This window comes from Eptesicus fuscus, chromosome 11, assembly GCF_027574615.1.
Source record: "Eptesicus fuscus isolate TK198812 chromosome 11, DD_ASM_mEF_20220401, whole genome shotgun sequence".
Taxonomy (NCBI): domain Eukaryota; kingdom Metazoa; phylum Chordata; class Mammalia; order Chiroptera; family Vespertilionidae; genus Eptesicus; species Eptesicus fuscus.
This window is the reverse complement of record NC_072483.1, coordinates 75,792,041-75,811,769: the sequence shown is the minus strand read 5'-3', so window position 1 is coordinate 75,811,769 and position 19,729 is coordinate 75,792,041. Positions and strand designations below refer to the sequence as shown.

The 19,729-nt window shown below is 35.8% G+C and overlaps 1 protein-coding gene across 1 annotated transcript in view; it reads left to right on the top strand.

Moving 5' to 3' along the window:
* Positions 1-1,138: 1,138 nt before the first annotated feature.
* The window catches only part of VWC2L (von Willebrand factor C domain containing 2 like), a 139,574-nt gene continuing 120,983 nt past the window's right edge, over positions 1,139-19,729 (top strand). The window contains exon 1 of the mRNA XM_054723378.1: positions 1,139-1,528. Coding sequence (XP_054579353.1) covers positions 1,139-1,528 — 390 coding nt within the window. The remainder of the gene's footprint in view (positions 1,529-19,729) is intronic.

Genomic DNA, 19,729 nt, shown 5'->3' with positions numbered 1-19,729 from the left:
GCAGCGCTCCACACAAGCACTAATACTATGTGAAGTTTACAAGAGTCATTGCCACCAAACTAATAAGGCATCTTTTCTATGAATGGCAACTCCTCATTACTATTCTATGAAACCAATAGTTTTACTCTGGCATTTTTGTGCAAAATATCTTTGGCATGTCAAAAGAGAGATATGTTTTCAAAATTGTTAAATGCTATTTATTATAATAAATGGTATGTATTATAATACATTCAAATAGTATTACACAAATTCTAGATTCCAGTTGCTATAAAAATTATCTGATACATTTTCCCTGCCCACTAGGAGCTTACTCTCTGAGTAAAATAAAGGTGTGGACAATAATATGAATATATTTATTTTTAATTAATTATTTTAAATACAAGAAGTTCTCTTGTATCATTTGTTATTTTAAATTTTCTTTCTCTTATTCACTGTCGAATAGTTATCTATTTTTCTTCTTGGCTATATTTCAAAATCCAGATTTAAATTTACTGAAACAAGAAACCCATATTGAGACCACCGCTGTTCTCCAACTATGGGCGTAAAGAAGCCAGAAGGCCTTTATAATAGCTCCATTCCAATTACAATTAACACCCAATTCTTGGTTTCTCCCCTTTCTCTTAAAAGTAGAATTTTTCTCACTAATCTCATGAGTTTTTGTACAGATGGTTATAATGTATATACGTTCTATGGCTGACTAGTACAGTTTAAAGAATAATAGAAAGTGTAAATTCAAGTATTCTGAGTTATTTGTAAGTAACCACTTGTAAAATCACCCTTTGAGGTTCAGTAAAATAATATATTACAAATTAGACAAAGCCAGACCTTTAAAAATCAGAAGGTGACTTCAAGCTTAAGGTTCCTATGTGAAAGAACTCCATATATGTTGTTAAGGATCAAGTCTCTAGACTTCATAATAAAGCATAGATAGTTGCATGAACTTAGTCTACTTCTAGTCTATCTTCCAAACAGATCCCAAATAAACAGATTAAGAGCATAGGGTTAAAATAAATCTACATTTTCTTTATATATGTCAAATTACTTTTTAAAAATATTTATTTTCAGCCTACCCCTCCCCATGGAAGGAGCTGAGTATATTCAGTAGTAGGAGCACATCCAGAAGCCTTTGAGGAGGGGGATGGCTCTTCATATTCATGAAGCTTGCATACTTCTGTTGGTCATCCCTGGATTGGTCACCTCTGCTGCCATCAGTCATGAAGACTATCCTGCTGATGAAGGGGACCAGACCTCCAGTAATGACAATCTGATCTTTGATGACTATCGAGGGAAAGGGTGTGTGGATGACAGCGGCTTTGTATACAAGTTGGGAGAACGATTTTTCCCAGGGCATTCCAACTGCCCTTGTGTCTGTGCTCTGGATGGACCTGTTTGCGACCAGCCAGAATGCCCTAAAATTCACCCAAAGTGTACTAAAGTGGAACACAATGGATGCTGTCCTGAGTGCAAAGAAGTGAAAAACTTTTGTGAATATCATGGGAAAAATTACAAAATCTTGGAGGAATTTAAGGTATGAGTTACCATCCATGTTTATTGAGTACTAACTTTTTACACCACATACTTAGTAAATTACTACATTAAAATTAAAGCTGGAAAAACATTTTTAAATTTCCCTTTAATTTACAACAATAACCCAGTTAGAATATGTACCACTATAGTCAACAAATAGCTGATTGGTTTGTTGAGCAATACCTAAAGGGTTTCACAATAATTTTTTCTTTCAGAATTATTTGTGGCATGCTGACATCTTTTTTCTCTTAAATTTTTCTTCTGTGTTATTACAAAGTATAATTTCTGATGGAAACACTTAATTGGAAGCTATGTGTCTATTAAGTTAATGTTTAAATTTTGTAAGATTTTTTTGATGTGGCTTATTAGCCTGTATTTGGAGCCATTTAACCATAACTTAGAACTATCTGTTCAGTGTATGGAACTGCAATGCTAGAGACACAGTTTTGAGCTATGGTCTTCATATTTATGCACTGGACCTACTTCTTGTAGAGCACAGTCTGCATTCTGTTCTCTGATCATTAGGTTTTGTTTTTGTTTTTTTTGTTTTTTACTTACAGGATCCCAGATTGAACTGAAATTTTATCATAGTCCATTGTAAAAAGTAGTAAAAAAAAAACCCTAATTTTTCTGCCTCCATGGTATTTCCTGGCTTTTCTTTTATCATTCTATTATATTTTCAAGTAACTTGGAGCTCATTTTTGTCTCCTTTTAGAGTCTCTTTTTAGAGTCTCTTTTCTCCAATGGCTAGTTTTAATTAGGAGTTCTTACAAGCCAATTGGAGCCCTGAGGGTATAAATTAATGTATTAAATTATCCTCCTGAAATGCAATGGCAGTTTGTGCCATGGACTGCCTGTCATCCTGATGACTTGATTTAAAAGATTTTAATTTCATGTAACCAAGTTCAGTGACAAAGTCTCAGAACCTCATCAGCAGAAGAAGATATAGCTAGCTTTCAGTATGGCTGTGTATTTGTGAGAAGAAAGTTCAGTCATTAGCCCTGACCAAACTCCTCCACAAGAGTCAAATGGGAAAAGAAGTCAATGTGTGGAAGAAAGGCTTTAAGTAGTAATGATGAGAGCATTCTGTATATTAGCCTTTCATTGCATTCAGTCCATTTCAGATTGTAGGTATAAACTAGTTCCAAGTTACCCAAGGAAAACGAATCATTCTACATAGATTCCTAAGGACAGGAGAGGGCTTTTAAAGATAATTATCACATTCAACTATCTTACACATAAATGTTATTCTAGACTTTTCTCTTTCATGTATTAAAATACTTTGTGGCACAACATTGAGAAGAGGCCTGAGAGTCTAGTCAAATTGCCATTACTGACATCAAATAATAGTTTAGAGTGTAATCCTATATAATAAAAGGCTAATATGCAAATCGACTGAACAGCAGAACAACTGGTTGCTATGACGCATACTGACCATGAGGGGGCAGACGCTCAACACAGGAGCTGCCCCCTGGTGGTCAGTGCGGAGCACTGCTCAACCAGAAACATTGAGCCAGGTTCATGGCTGGTAAGTGCAGTGGTGGTGACAGAAGCCTCTTCCGCCTCCGCAGCAGCGCTAAGAATGTTAAACTGTCAGCTTAGGCCACGGGGAGTGGGCCTAAGCCAGCAGTTGGACATCCCCCAAGGGCTCCTGGACTGCAAGAGGGCACAGGCTGGGCTGAGGGACTCCCCCCCACCCCGATTGTACGAATTTCGTGCACCGGGCCTCTAATACATTTAATAATAACTTTATGGTCTCTAAAATATTGGATACATTTTGGCATTGGCAAAATTAGGTTTACAGTTGTGAGTATGTGCAACACTTTATTCCTGTACTAGAAGCCCGATGCATGAAGATTCGTGCTAGAATGGGCTTTCCTTTCCCTAGCTGCTGGCACTGCCTTTCCACTCCGGCCCAGCCCCTTTCCTCTCAGGCCCCGGAGCCGCCTCTTTCTGCTCCAGGAGCTGTATCTTTCTGCTCCAGCCCCGCCTTCCCACACTGCCCAGAGGCCATGAGAGCCTGGGGTGGGGTAGAATGCCTGCATCATCTCAATGGCAACGACACAAGCATCTGCCCCCCAGTCACTGGGCCCCTGTGTATGTAAATTAACCGCCATCTTTGTTGGGTTAATTTTCATATCACTCCTGATTGGCTGGTGGCATAGAGGAGGTATGGTCAATTTACATGTTTGTCTATTATTAGGTAAGATTATTTATTTATTTATTTATTTATTTATTTATTTATTTATTTATTATTGACCTACTTTTGCCCACCCTGTAGATCCTGCTTGTCGTCATTATATAACTCACTGATGTGAACAAGTTTTCCACCTAACTCTCTATGTCATGAGATCTTTAAATGTGATTAAAAAAAAAAAAGATGCCACTTGTCTGCAACAATTTAAATATTATCTAGGGCAAATTCTTAAGAATGTGGAGCTGAGACCAAGAAAGTTTGTTTCTTGTCCAAATTGTCAAGTTATTTTACCTATTTCTAAATACTGCCATTCTAACTAAAGTCTGCAGAACCTCTCAGAGCACTTTGGTTCAAGAGCCAGATAGACCTGGATTCAAATCCCAAATGATTACTTAGATTCAAGACTTTGGAAAGAGTCCTTAAACTTTTTTGAGCCAGATGGCTAAAAAATGACCATCATAATAATTACTTTTCTTGGGAGGAGATATTGGAAAGATTTAATGAGATAATTTATGCAAAGTTAGCAGCCTTGTAATGACTGGTACACAGTAGATATTCAATAAATGGTGTTCTCATTACTCTAAACTCTAATGTTCAGGGATTTGCTCTAAGTTGTAAATTCTCTATGACTTCACCTACATTTTATAATGGAAGACCAATGTTAAAAGTCATTCAACTGAAGGAATTCCAAAACCTTTTTTAAAATGTTCTACTTATTTATGTGATAAATATACACCTAAGTAAATACCAGCCATAACCTGTTATCTTGATTTTATTTCAATTCAGCTTGCAAGAGACAACTAATTAATTTTTAAACATGTAAGAAACTTTCACATAATAATCTTATTATGGAGGTTATATTATACATATAATATAGTCATCTACAAGCATTTATTGGACTGTTTAGTATATAGGATACTATAGGGGTACTTACATTGGAAAGTAAGATATCTGGAAGACACAATCTCCACTCATGGAAAAGCATGGACAATGTGGAGAGAGACGGGGTGGGGAGTGGGACAGCTCTCTAAAGCGTGTTACTGAAAAGCTCAGCACCAAGAAATGTGGTGTCAGAAGCTTATCAACATGCTGTAAGGTTTTAGTCAACAAACTTTCTTTTTCTTCAGGATGGTCAAAATTGAGCCTGTTTTAAAAGAAGTAATTAAAATTGATCTGGAGAGATTAAAGTGCCAAAGAGGAAACTGCTTGAGTAAAATCAGAGACTGGGGCGAATAAAATCTGCAGAGAGAGGAGGGAGATGAGAATAACAAGAAAAAAGCTGGATCTTATAAAATCCTGTTATAATGAGAAAAAGTAAATTTGTATATGTTTTGGGCAGTGGAGAGAGGAACTTGAATACTGGGCCAGTATATTTAGATTCAGTCTAAAGAATAACAAGAAATAAAATGCAGGTTTTTGTGTATAGAGATGACCTAGTTCAATATGGTTTTTTAAACCTTGTAGCCAAATATAGAATTGAATAAGAGGTGAAGATTAATTGATGGCTGGGGAGGTGAGACTGTTGCAGAAAACAAAGAATGAGATGACCAGCATGCATAAGTGCACAAACATTCAGGACTGTGTTTAGGATAAAATTCTGAATTGCCTAGTATAGCCTAGACTCTACTCATCGACCTCTGCAAGTATCTCTCTCAGTGGCTTCTCTTCCCTGTTTGCTTGTACATGCTGTCCCATATGTTTTCGCCATCACACACTTGTGTAAACTCCAGCAGATTACTTCAAAATTCCATTTAAATCTCATCTCCACTGGAAAGCTCTCTCTGATTGTCCTACTGCAGGATCTTGGGCTGGGTCTCACTCCTCTCCTGTATCATTGCACAGCATGCTGTGCACAGCATTAAAACAAGAACAGTAATCCTAGCCAGGCACTGTTAAAACCTTTATCTGTATTAACATGCATGTCATTTCATAATATCAGTATGAGTATTATACTTTTTTAGCATTGTTTTGCAGACAAAACCAAAGCATCAAAGTGGAAGTAGCTTGCCCAACCTCCTACAGCTCTAAAGTGTATGAAGTAGGATTCACACCCAAGCAGCCTGGCTGCAGAATCTAAGCTCCTCACCACCTCTGCTGCCTTCATTGCACTACAGTAATATAATGTGACACAGCCTGTCTCTCCCGCTAGACAGTGAGCCCTGTACACCTAGAGACAGAATTTTCTTTTCTCTCTTCTACTCCCAACCCCTGCATTACATGAACCACAGTGCAGGCATCCAGTACATTTTTGGTGAATGACATATGAGTCAGATTATAATTGAACTCATTGAATAAAGACGTTAATTAGAGTGTCTTTAAAATACCTTAGTTTCTTTCTGTTTATGTGTTGATCTCTTCATTTTAATTAGTTAAAGGAAGTACTCAATGTTCAGATAAAGAGTAATCTTTGGGCCCCTAAAGATGACACATCTTGTTTACAGGACACCTATTTCCATCCTGTGGCTTTCTACTCGTCTCTCTCCCTCTTTCTAAGCAAGGCTATCTTGGAGTCTGCCTCCCTCCCAGGGCCATAATGACCACCTACTGTTGTAGGTGTGCTGTCTCACTCTACACAGGTGCAAAACATGTCTCTCCTTCAATCTTCTCTGATCACCAAATTCAAATGTAAATTGAGCCACAAGTGTCACCAATATGAAGAACAACGTTATGTATAAAGGTTGGATTATTTTTTCCAACATGACAGATGCAAGCTTTGAAAATGGATTTCTCTACTTTTTTTGAAAACTCTAAATTTTCCAGTGTTCCAGTAATATTGTATTAAGATAAAGGTCACTATATAGTAGGGTCTCTCATCTTTCTTTTATGTGTACCCAGGCAAAAAGACAGTAGGCCTAGTTCTGAAGAGATAAGGAGTATAAATAATACATTACAATAGCATTTTCTACAAAAAAAAGGTTGATTGGAAATGTAGGCTCTGTCAGCTTTGGCTTAACTATCTTATGCTGAGTTTCCCAAAGGGAGAAATAGTTTCTTATTTTGCTCAGTATTTTTATCACTCTGGCTCAGCTAGAATTAGCCTTTTTGGATTTTTTTTTTTATACTTTAAAACTCGTACTGATTTAGTTTTAGGTCAGACACTGAAGGTTATCCTACACGCAGCTGGGAGAGATGGTTCAGCTTTTACACAGCCTGTCGCACTTTAAAGTGATTTTCTCCAGTCCACACCCAGTGCCCTTCATTCAGGATTTGGATTCACCCAAGATCTCCCTTTCTCTGCAGGCGTTGACTTCTGTCCTTTTCCCACTGCGGGCCAAAGACAGCAGGTCAGGGTTTTGATTCTTACTTTTATTTTTTTCGGTGTGATTGTTTTCTCCTTCTGCACATTTTATGTATATGTTGTTGCTTAAAAAAAAAAGTAAACATATTCTCATGCTGTGGTAGGATGCCTCGTTTTTGCCCTGAATTTTGCACTTACTATTTAAATCTGGATGAAAGAAGCAAAGAGGACAAAAAATTAATCACTGAGAGTAATTTGCCAAATCATCCCGCTCATAAAAACTGTAGATCCCAGTTAAGGTTGAGAACTGACTTGCTCTTCAGTGGGTACCCTCACAGGAAAATAGGCTCTCCAGCTTTCTCATTAATCTGTGCCCCATCATGAATGTCCACTCTTGTAGCATTACATCCATAAAAGTGTTTGAGCAGAAAGGAAAATTCTAATATGGTGGAAGAATGGAAGGCAACATGTTCTGGGAACTAAGGACCAAATATGTGAAAAAATAGGGGAAGGTGGTGGCTGTAAAGAAATCTCAATTGAGGGGACTAATAGTTAACACCTTGCAGATGCACCATTCACTGCGCGTGCGCACACACACACACACACACACACGCACACACACACACACACACACCACCATTGCACCGTTTCTATGAAAGACACCGTTTCTATGCTTGCACTAGGAAAGGGGTACAGAGTGCATTTTCCAGGGATGATGTAGGTGGTGGGAAGGGCACCATGTATCTGACCTGTGGGATCAGACCAAACCTGGGTTCAGCAACCTTGGTACTTGGGTTCTGGCTAGGAAAGAATTCAGAGCAAGACTGAAACTGTAAGAGAACATTTATTTGGTAAATTACAGAGGTAGAAGAAGTAATTCCTCGAAGAAATAGGCTTAGGAAACAAGTATGGATGTAAAGGAAGAGCCGTTGGAGCTTGGGAGTAAGGAAGCTAATGGTAAGGTGCCTAGGGAGGGGGGAGAGAGAGAGAGAGAGAGAGAGAGAGAGAGAGAAGAGGAGAGAGAGAGAGAGAGAGAGAGAGAGAGAGAGAGAGAGAGAGAGAGAGAGAGAGAGAGAGAGGAGAGGGTAGGAAAAGGCTCCGGCTTGCTCCCAGGAGAGAGAGCACACTGGGTCCTCCACTATAAGGGTTTTAAGGGTGTAGATTTTAGGGACAGTCCCAGGGAAGGATCTTCATAGAATATTTAGTAGCCTTCTAGGTGTGTCCATTCAGGGTTTTGGTCTCCACTGATTGATTGGCTGGCACCAGGGCAAGGGGGTCATTATTCCATGCAGCTGGTTCTGACATCAGCCACGGCTGGTTTTATTGCTTATTTGCTCCTAGAGCTGAAATACAACTGAGGTCAAGATGTTATCTCTATGGAGGAAAGGTCAGGGGGTCCAAACATCATGACCAGTAATATGCTAGGGGAGAAAAAGTCATCCTGGGGGGTGAGATCCCACCCTACAATTGATTGTCCGTTGCTAGGCACCTGTGTCTTTCCAACCTGATGGTCTTTTTTTTGTTGTTGTTAATCCTCACTGGAGGATATTTCCCATTGATCTTTTAGAGAGAGGGGAAGGGAGAGGGGCAGACAGAGAGAAATATTGATGTGAGAGAAACACATCAATTACACGCCCTGACCAGGGAGGAGCCTGCAACCAAGGTACGTGCTCTTGACCAGAATCAAACCTGGGACCCTTTGGTCCACAAGCCAATGCTTCATCCACTGAGCCAAACCAGCTAGGGCATGGTGACCTTCTGTACCTGGCCCACTGTCCTTGCTCTGCTTATGTCTTTCTAACTGCCTACAGCAGTGTGAAGGTTGTATTTATTCTAATAACAAAGAAGCGTGTGGATCTTGAGTATATGAATGAGATTTTTAAATATTTTTTTCAAGAGGGGTTTTACAAATTCTGGACAAATGATTAATGGAGTTACCAGGGACATTTGTAAGATTCCATCTAAAAGTCCTCAAAACTATCATAATTTTATATAATAATAATTATTATTGGGGATCTGTGTTGAGATTGAGAAGACTAATTCTACAGTTGCTGACTGCAAAATAACTTCTGTTTTGCAGGGTATATTGTGGTTTTAAACATTAAAATGGCCTTTGAGTAAATTCAGGAATGGCTTCTCCTTTAAAGTTTCTACAAAATACCACAGATGAAGTAATTCCAGTCAGTGATGACTCTTGCTCACCTGAGGCTCAGCCCGGCAAGCAGAGCACACAGTCTCAGGGTGAATACTATCAGTGGGAAAGTCCTATCTTTGTAAGTAGCTAGGGAACTTCTACTTAATATGTATAATCTCTGACCAATTTCAGAGAATGGAAGTCAAATTTGTTAAAACATAAATTTAGAAAGTTCCTTGTACCTTTCCTCATTAATTTTATATTGTGCTCACTAGGCATTTTTAATGCTGTAAAACTATACTAAATCTAGGAAATAGATCAGATTTTTACAATAATTTTTTCAAAAACTCCAGCGATAATTGGGCATGATTTTCTTTATTTAATGTGTGGGTTTTTTTTTTTAAATGAGGGAGTAAGTATAAATGCCTTCCAAGATAAACCTGGAAGGGGTGAAATAGTCTGTTGTCAATAGGAACAGATGTCTTGCTTTTAAATTTTAGGAGAATTGATAGTAAGACAACCCTTTGTGAGTTGTACGTAGAAATAGTTTTTCATGCTTGTCCACTGATATATATCGCTGTCCTTCGTATTGCAAGATGCTGCTGCTAATGATGGTAGCCGTGTGATAAGAACGACTACAAAGATTTGTGACTTGGCTTCTGTGCCCTGTGCACATGGGCAATCCGTGTTTGATTTGCAGCCACATCTGAGATTTGTGGGGCTTGTCGCTGTGAGTGACGATCTCAGAGCTGAGGTCAGCCATCAGCCATTTTGCAGACACTTCAGCCCATCCCTTACAGACTCTCCACTGGTGTGAGAAGATGACAGAGAAAACAGAGTGACCTGGTAGTCCCCCTTCCAAATGAACTCCCATAGTACTAGGTTTGGGATGTTTTAGACATTTGCCTCTTTTTAATTGTGGCTATCGTCTCCAAAATACATAATTGGTCAATTGTATGATATGGACAAGCATATTTTTTCTACTTTTTATATATTATTTCATAAATCGGGTCTACATATTTTATACACATTTTATAGATTAATCTATATAATCTCAATTGAGATTGCTGTATACATGCATTCAAGCATGTTTGTGTGTGTGTGCGTGTGCGTGTGTGTGTGTGTGTGTGTGTTAAATTGAGGGAGCTGGAATGTTCTTACTTCATGAAAATCTTACTTTAAGATAATAAGAATCCTGTGTTTCTGCTTCTCCTTATTTTTGTTTTATTTTGTTGTCCTACAGCTTGATTTACACATCAGGCAGTGTTTATAAAGGAAAGCTTACTGGTTTATGTTTTAGTTGTACTTTGCCAAGCTTTCCAGGAAGAGAGTGAAACATAATTAAGAGGCGATTTGAAGCGATCAGTGCTTTTGCTTATCCAGGTGATCTTTCTCAAACAATAGCCATTGTTAATTGGGGACTGGCTTATTTTAGAGTCTAGACTTTGTACTTTTATCATCACTACTGATTAGCATCAGTAATTTCAGTCTAACACACCTCCATTGTCAATCCTCTTGCCTCCGGCCTGCCACATAGCACATCTCAATAAAGCCATCTTTGCAAGGACTAAGTGACACCATGAAAAGCGTGAATAAAGTACTAAGGTGACAAGAAAAATCATTTATCTCCTGAAAAAGTTTTCAAATGATATTATTTTAAGGCTGTATAAAGTTTTCTAAAGTGGATACACCCAGCCAGTATGGCTCAGTTGTTGAGCTTCGAACTATGAACCAGGAGGTCACGGTTCGATTCCCGGTCAGGGCACATGCACAAGTTGTGGGTTCCATCCCCAGTGTGGGGCGTGCAGGAGACAGCTGATCAGTGATTCTCTCTCATCATTGATGTTTCTCTCTCTCTCTGAAATCAATAAAAACATTTTTTAAAAAAACAAAGTGGATAGAAGTCAAACTCTTATGTTTTCCCTACTATGATACAATGTGACCATAAATAAAAATTAAATAATTTTCACCTTTCTAGCTATAGGATGGATATGATACTACAGTGTCATCATATATGTCTCATGAAGAGTAAATAGTATTGGGAATTTGAAAATTATAGTATTACATATTGATTTATAACTAAATTCTAACTGCTTAAAGGTTGTTTTTTAACTAAATACTACTTGAATGGAATTTTGAAATCATTTTGTTTTAATACTGATCTTTGACTACCGTTGTTACTTCTTGGCATAGGATTAGATTTCTAGTGTTTGAGTTTATATAAATTATATTTATAAAAGGCAAGTATTATGGTCTGTTTTTCATAGTCTAGGTCCTTCCTACTTTTAAGAGCTGACTAGAACTTTTAGATCTGGAAAAGAACTTTAAAATTATTTTCCCTAATGCATTTTACAGATGGTAAAACAAGGCCAACAGAAACTCAGTGAAAACAAATACATAGCTCATTATTGGCAAAAGTGATATAATACATTGCTTTCCTGTGATCTTTTTTCCCCGACAATTTACCACCTGTAGGTATAACAGAAAAATGTTGTTTATTTGCATCTTCCTTTCTAATAAATATGTTGGATGCAAAGATTTATTTCAGCCAATTGTCTATAGAAATGTGATATCAGGACCTATCACTATGACAACCCAGAGTTAAAGTACACAAGAACAATAAAATATTGGCATATCTAAAATCAGTCTGACATAGTCTCCTTTTGCAAAATGTACTCTAAGTTTGCAAAGGCTCTGATAAAAAGAGGGTCATTTGTCTAAAAATGAAAAATTATTTAATTAAACAAACTATAGGCCAAAATAAAACAAATACATTAGATTAAACACTATTTTCATAGGTAGTAACTATGCTAGGAAGTAACAAAGGAACTAAATTAGCTATACATTTGTAAGGAACTAAACTGCATACATTTGGTGTTTTTAGGAACTGAGGACTAGGTTCTTGATTTTTTTTTTTCTTACTCTGCAATCCCTCATTTCTCCCTTCTTGGAAGAATGGAGTGTGTGAAATGGGTGGGGTATGCAAGTCTCAGGTTACATGGCATTAGAAGAAAAGCATATCCTTAAATTGGCATATTATCAGTATCATTTAAGGCAGGAATACTGCAAAAACTCACATGCCTTGATCTCTCCCTTTTTAATTACAATTAAAGTTATTTTAATTTTTATTTTTTCTAAAAATTCCCAGATTATTCTAATGATCAGCTGGACTTGGAAATTGCTGCCATAATGTAACCCTGTTCAGACTGTCTTCTAGGGAACACTGGCCCCCTGTGAGAATCTTTGTAAGGATTTTTTTTTTTTTTGTCATGGTCAAGTAAATTTAAGAAGTGATGATTCCTTGAACATCTATTAGAAATGTGCCAGCCACATTAGTGTACTGACAGTGCTTGAATATTTTTGAAAGGTTTATCTGAGAGTCAATATGTACAGTTCAACAGCTCAGATCTCAACAGTGTGATTGAAAACTGGATTTTAGAGGGGGCTCTACCACTCACCAGCCCAGTGACCAAGGCACATGTTACTGTACTTCAGTATGTCTTAGTGGACACATCTCTAAAACAGATACAATAGTAAAAAACTTGGCACACAAAAAGAGATGCATAAAAACTATGGGACATTTTTACTATTATTACTGATTTTAATCCAGTTTTTCACAAATTTATTTAACAGTAAAACACTTTTTTTTCCCCTCAGAACTTCTATTAACATCTTAAAGTTAATAACAGTTCAGTGAAACATAGCTTAAGAAATATCTTGCTAATGATTCAAGATAATCTTTTATTTCTTCAACTCTTCAGGGCAATTAATGATAAAAAAGTCTTTACATCTCAGTTTATCCTCGATTGTGTACTTGTTTTTAAAGTTCCCCAAATTACATTTACTCTGATTATTTATAGGAATTTATTAATTTTTTTTAAATAAAACAATTTAATTGGGAAATTACTTATTTAAAATTATAATGATAATGGTGTTGGTCACATATAATCAAAAAGCTAAGATAAGGGTCAGCACATTATGATCCATTAGCCAAATCCAGCTCACCATCTGTTTTGGTAAACAGAGTTCTATTGGGAAACAGTGATGCTGATTCATTTATGTCTATGATGTCTTTACACTAGCATGCAGAGTTCAGTATTTGCTCCAGAGACCATCTGACCCTCATTGGTCAAAAATACTTACTATCTGACCCTCTATAGAAAAAGTTTGCCAACTTCTGATCTACAATCAAATTATTCTTCTTCCCTTTCCACTTCCCTCAAATTGTTCTGTCATCAAATCTTTCAAACCTCCATTCCTGAATGTTATAAAATCTTTGGGTATTGATAAATATAGGACCTACTTTGCTTGTGGGTGGTCTCAGGGATCTCTTTTCAGGTAAATTTTAAAATGCATATAGATTTGCCTGTTTTAAACAAACTTGCCTGTGTTATATACAAACTTAACAGTAGACATGCTTAGTCATATCTCTTTATCTGCTTGTCTCCAAGGAGTACAACTTTGCTCTTGGGTATATGATACTTTGCATGGATATATAATAATTTATATATAATATAAATATATATTATTATAATATTTATAATTTCCTAAATATATAAACTATTATGTATAACAATTTAATAACTTTCCACTTACTGAGAATCCTACAATGAAATAGATAAACAAAGATAATAAAAGTTCCATTATTTGGATATCCCAAGTGCTCTCTTCCGATTATGTGACAAGTCAGTACCTTTAATTTAATGTAATAAATATCCCATTATATCATTAAGTAAAAATATATATACTCTCTGCTTACTTATTCAGTCCATGTAATAAATATCCCATTATATCATTAAGTAAAAATATATATACTCTCTGCTTACTTATTCAGTCATATAAAAATATATATACTCTCTGCTTACTTATTCAAGTCACTTTACATAATTCATACTTTGATGTTATTGTGTCTCATTTTGCTAAATATGGAGAAGTGGTAGGTCTTGTGGGGGTGTACCAAAATATGTAAGACATAAATCTGACCCTCCAGGTTCTCCTAGTCTATCAAAGGAGTAATACAGGTGCCATTAACAACAGGGGTCCTGTAATGACTGTTCTAGGAAATCCTCTAAAAAAAGGAATAATTCAGTCTGAAGGAAGGTATCTTAAGAGTAGGAATTTCAGTGCATTAAAAGCATTTTAGACAAAATAGGAAATTTTGCAAAAGTAAATACAAAGCATGTACAGAGAAATACAAAGTAACCCTAGTGGCCAGAACATAGGGTACAGAGCAGACAAAAAGTGAGAGAGAAAAGTGAGAAGGGAGCATGGGACGAGCTCACACTGTCAGTGCCAGGCTAAGGGGCTGGGGCTGAAGCCAGGACTGAGTAGAGAATCACCAAAGAAGGGCTTGGATTAGGGAAGTGACACAACCATCAAAACAAGTAATTGTTGACAACTTTATGAAATATTTTGCACCAGTGTTCCCTCATTGAATGATTTAGTCCTTAGACATTTTTATTCTCATTTTATAAATGAGAAGGTAGGGCTTCTTCCTCTAACTCCAGTGCTCTCTGCATTACACCTGACCAGCTTCTATAAGTTCACTATGGATGTCATGCAAGACGTGGTAGAGATGGCCTATTTCCCATTTCAGCATATTCATGCCCTATATTCTGAGATGTGTGTTCAGTTCTAACTCACATATTTCACATTAAGTCTCGTATCTTTCTGACGAAGTGTAGTACATTGCTAACATGAGGAAAAATTTTTCCCCACTCCACATTTTACAGGGCTCGATTTATCTCATTTTAAAAATTTCCATGGCCATAAAGATGCATGCATCTAAAGAAGTGCATTCCCATCCATTAAAACAATCAAACAAACCCTGAATTCTGAATGGAATGAAAATTGACTACAAATATTTTTGCAAATTTAGGTTGTTGTTGTTGTTTTTTAATTCCTACATCAGTGAAATACAAATTTAAAACAACAACAAAAAACATGGACCTTGATGATAATTTTTCAGACTTAGAAATTCCATAGTCAACTGTAAAAATTTCCAGTAAGTACCAAATTTTCATTTTTCTTTATAGTGATAGAAAAGCCACAGCTCTCTGAAACTGCACTTATTTTTACTGCAAATTAGTTTTTATTTCCCTTTCCTAAATATGACAAGGAAAAAATTAAGTTGTTCAGTCTATGCCCGGCTGGTGTTGTTCAGTGGTTGAGTGTTGATCCATGAACCAAGAAGTCACTGGTTCCTTCCTGGTCAGGCAACATGCCTCGTTTGTGGACTGATCCCTAGTAGGGGGTGTGTAGGAGGCAGCCAATAGATATTCTCTCTCATCAGTGTTTGTATCTCTCTCTCCCTTACCCTTTCTCTCTCTCTAAAATCAATTTAAAAAAAAACACATTAAAATGATTGTTCAGTATAACTTTAATTTTTCTCCAACAATCCTGCTAAAGTAACAAACCTTTGGCTGAGATTTAGAAAGCTTCATTAGGGAGAAAAAAAGAATAATCACACAGAATTTTCTTTTTGTTAATGAGACTCTAGGTCTAGGACATTCACATTGAAACTATAAAAGACTTCAATCAAGACTCAAAAAAAAATGTGATCTCATGTTACCCTGTTTTAAAAAAAAAAATATATATATATATATATATATATATATATGTATGTATATATATATATATATATATATATACATATATATATATCTTTTTGTCACAAATCTGATTAATGATTGAAATTTTATCTTTCTAAATAAGAATCTAATTAACTATCTAAAAATTTTGTCCAATGTCATTCTCAGTCTAACCATGATCTGAGTGTATAAATTTTGGAGATGAAACTCAGATCATTTTCAAAACTCTAAACAATATATTCTTTACAAATTTAGTATTTCAAGTTATTAAAAATGAAAATGTGTATGCCATCATTTAAGAAAAATAATTTATGAATAATATAGAACTTCCTTGATAATATACAAAAGGAAATAAAGAAAACACTGGTCAAGTTGAAAGCTATGATGATGATAGTATATTTTTTACAAGTTCACATAGTTTAAAAGTTCCTTTTTGTCTCATAAAAATCAAGTGAGAAAATTAGAACCCTTTTGCTATTAGGTTACTATTACCTTCATCTTACAAATGAGAAAACCCAGGTTCAAGTGTTTTAAGTGATCTGGCCAAGGTAAAACAATAGTATTTGGTGGCAGGACTTGAGTTCCAAATGTGCTTATTCCATACAACCAAATTCTACTGGGCAGTAAGATTAACAAATTTATACATAGTTTCAAAATTATGACTGCATCTGCTATACCTTGCATAAGAGTGCACACTAAAGTTGAAAGGTTTATCAAGAAACTACTCAGTCAAGATTTTTTATACTTTCATCTTATTGCCCGTAAGTCATCTCAATGTATTTTTGTCGAATGAGGTAAGCTGTGAGTTAAGTAAGTATAAAATAATGAAGTCTAAAATTTAGTAGAAATTGCTGTTGGGACTTAAACTTGAAAATTAGTATATTTTAATATTAGCAGTTATAAAGCACTTTACTTTATTAATTTTTAATTACTCCCTCTTTGTAACATGCAAGAGAATGTTACCAGCAAATAAAAAATGAAGAAAAATATGATAATTTTTCAGACTTAGAAATTCCATAGTCAACTGTAAAAATTTCCAGTAAGTACCAAATTTTCATTTTTCTTTATAGTGAGAGAAAAGCCACAGCTCTTTTTTATACTTTCATCTTATTGCCCATAAGTCATCTCAATGTATTTTTGTCGAATGAGGTAAGCTGTGAGTTAAGTAAGTATAAAATAATGAAGTTATTTAACTTTTAGAAAATTTTTGCCCAGAGAAATACTGAGGGTAGCAAAGAGAGATTTCTTAGGTAATAATCTGATTGGCACTCCCAATACAAATGGATTTGGTTGTACGAGGCCGATGACTCCTATCTCTCCTAGATGACCAGAAGCCCTCAATTCAATGTCACCATGTAAAGCCAGCAGGCTGAGTTATGTCCTCTCGCTTTTCCATCATCACCTCCTTTTAATGTCTCCCATAGAATAGGACTGGCGTATTAGTCTCTCACATAATTCCTTCAGGTTGTAGAATTCTAACGGTGGTGTATTCTCCCCCACCCACATATGGGCCTTGTTTCATGCTATTATAGATTACTAGCTTTTTAAGTGATATCAATAATCTGTCCTTTTCAGTGTCAAAAAGTAAAGTTTTGAAGTTATAACGTTACTCATTTTTTTCCCTTCTGCATAAATGGGTGATTGGAGGAGCATCCCTGGCATGGAGACATACAGGCTGTACCGAAAATACTTGGTTCATTGTCAAGGACCTTCCTTGTGCCAAAGTCAACTGTCAATCCAGCTTATCAGTGAAGGCCTAGAGGCTGCTGCTTTTCTCAGCTATTTCACAAGTATAGGTGTGGTGCTTCATACAAATCTTTATCTTGAATCCTTTAGCCTTTGTCTATTCCATTGGGTTCCCCTAAGATCTTAGAGGCTGAAAGAACAACCCCCGCTCTTAAACACAAACTGATATTTGCTTGATAAGTGTGCTTGTCTAGCTAAAAAAATAAATCTGTGATTGTAACTAAAGAAAGATAGTTTCGCTTACATTCTCCTTATCTATATTTTCTTTTCATATGTTATTATTCATACTTCAGAAAAAGCTGCATTTTGTTGTCATAAGATTCCTTGAAAACATTCAGGGGAAAAAATTGGTTCAATAGATGACCAGTTTATCAGAATAGTCAGTATGTAATTATAGAATTGCCTACCCATAAAACATAAACCAAAGTTTATTTAAATACATATTTTAAGGAAAAATAACTTTAGGGGGGAAAAACCATTAATATAATGTCACTGTTGTGTTGCAACTATAATGAAGAATTTTCAAGAATGAGGGGATTTTTTTTGTACTTCATAATGAGTAATTTTATATTGGGCATTTTATCAACTTTTTTGCAATATTCTTGAATTTTGCATTAGCTTGGAGTAATTGTAATTGAAAATATAAAGATTTACTCTAATAATCCTTAAACATTAAACTTATTTTTATAGATATCTGTGTTATCACTATTGTCTTTTAGATTGTCATTTATTGAGGGCAAGCTAGATACGTAGTTCATCTTGGTTTATCCTACATTTAGTAAATATGCCAAGTAAATAATTTTTTAAATTTGCATTTTATATTTCTGAATTTTTGTTTATCACCTACCTGGCTTATCATATCTACATAGGCTAAGCTGTGTGCATTTTTTACAGTCAATTGGCTAAAATGTTTGCATTTTTAACAAACATGAAGTGGTTTTTAACAGACTCCTAGAAATAATGTTCCAGAATATATTTTCAAAATACCACTACTCAGAAAAAGCCAGAACAGCTACAATTTAACTTGTTATTCAAATTATAACCAGAATACACATTTGCTGGTTACCAGCAGTGATGGTTATAAAAAAAAATTATGCATCTGATTTTTTATTTGCTTCAACAGTAGTAAAATTCTTAAAGAAGTCCCAGCTCTGTGTTCACAATTTGATAAGACTTGTGACCTCTGTATTTCAAACATCCTCCAGTCAATAGGGCAGATCACTGAAGAGGTCACAACGATCCCATTAGTATTGGACACCGAAGAGCATTTTATTCAGTAATCTGATGGGTCTTCTTTCACATGATGGTAAAATTTGGTTAAAACCCATTAGGTCCATTGATTATTAGGGGACGCCAGCCGCATGCAAATTACTGGCTACAAGAATGGCAGTGGGTGCTAAATATCCTTGTACTCTGTAATTTAATGTATATTTTAATGAAGTGAACAGTGAGATTCCTGACAGGCATCAGCAACTTTGAAATAGCATCTTCCAAATTTCTCATACAGCTTGAAAGTAATGAGATTTGTTTCATAAAGTGATGAAATTTATGCCATAAATTATCTCTAAAAGATGAGTGCCTCTTAAAGCAGTATCTTTTCCTTGGTAGAGATCAGATTTTAAATAGTTGTTTAATGGGAAGTTTTTGCAGAAGCAATCAAAGCTATCTTCTTTTTGATAATTTTTGACAATTATCAAAGACATAGAGCACATGGTGTCCAACATCTAGTATCACATGTCCCAAAGCACACATGATACCATTAGGATGCTGCAACATAGCACTTAGAATATATTCTGTCCCTTCAGCCTTCAACAATAGGCACAAAGGGCTTCCTAGAAAACAAGTTCTGTTTCTCAGAACATTCAGAATGAGCTTTGTTAGACTGTGTATGCTAACCTGCCCTTTAGGAGAATGAGCATGTTTAAAATTTGGGCTTTCTTATAAAAAAATATTTTATAATACACTAAAATAATTTTGTTCCAAAAGCAACCATTAAACCTGACACACATTATAAAAGGAGACTAGAGTTTTTTAGTCTCCCCAGCAGTTCCTCCACACGTATTCTTGTCCTAGATTTAGTTATGATGGTATTTTTCTAGTGCAGTAAAAGTCTGCAATCATCTGCTAGATAGTCCAGTCAATGGGGTGATTGAAGATTTACTTACCTTGTGATCCACACAATAGATATTATGAATTTCAAATTCCCTTCAGAGAGTGAGTTTATGTTCATTGCCATAATATTGAAACTCAAATAGTTATTTCCCAAGTCATAGTCAGAAACCTTTCCCCCTAAAGTG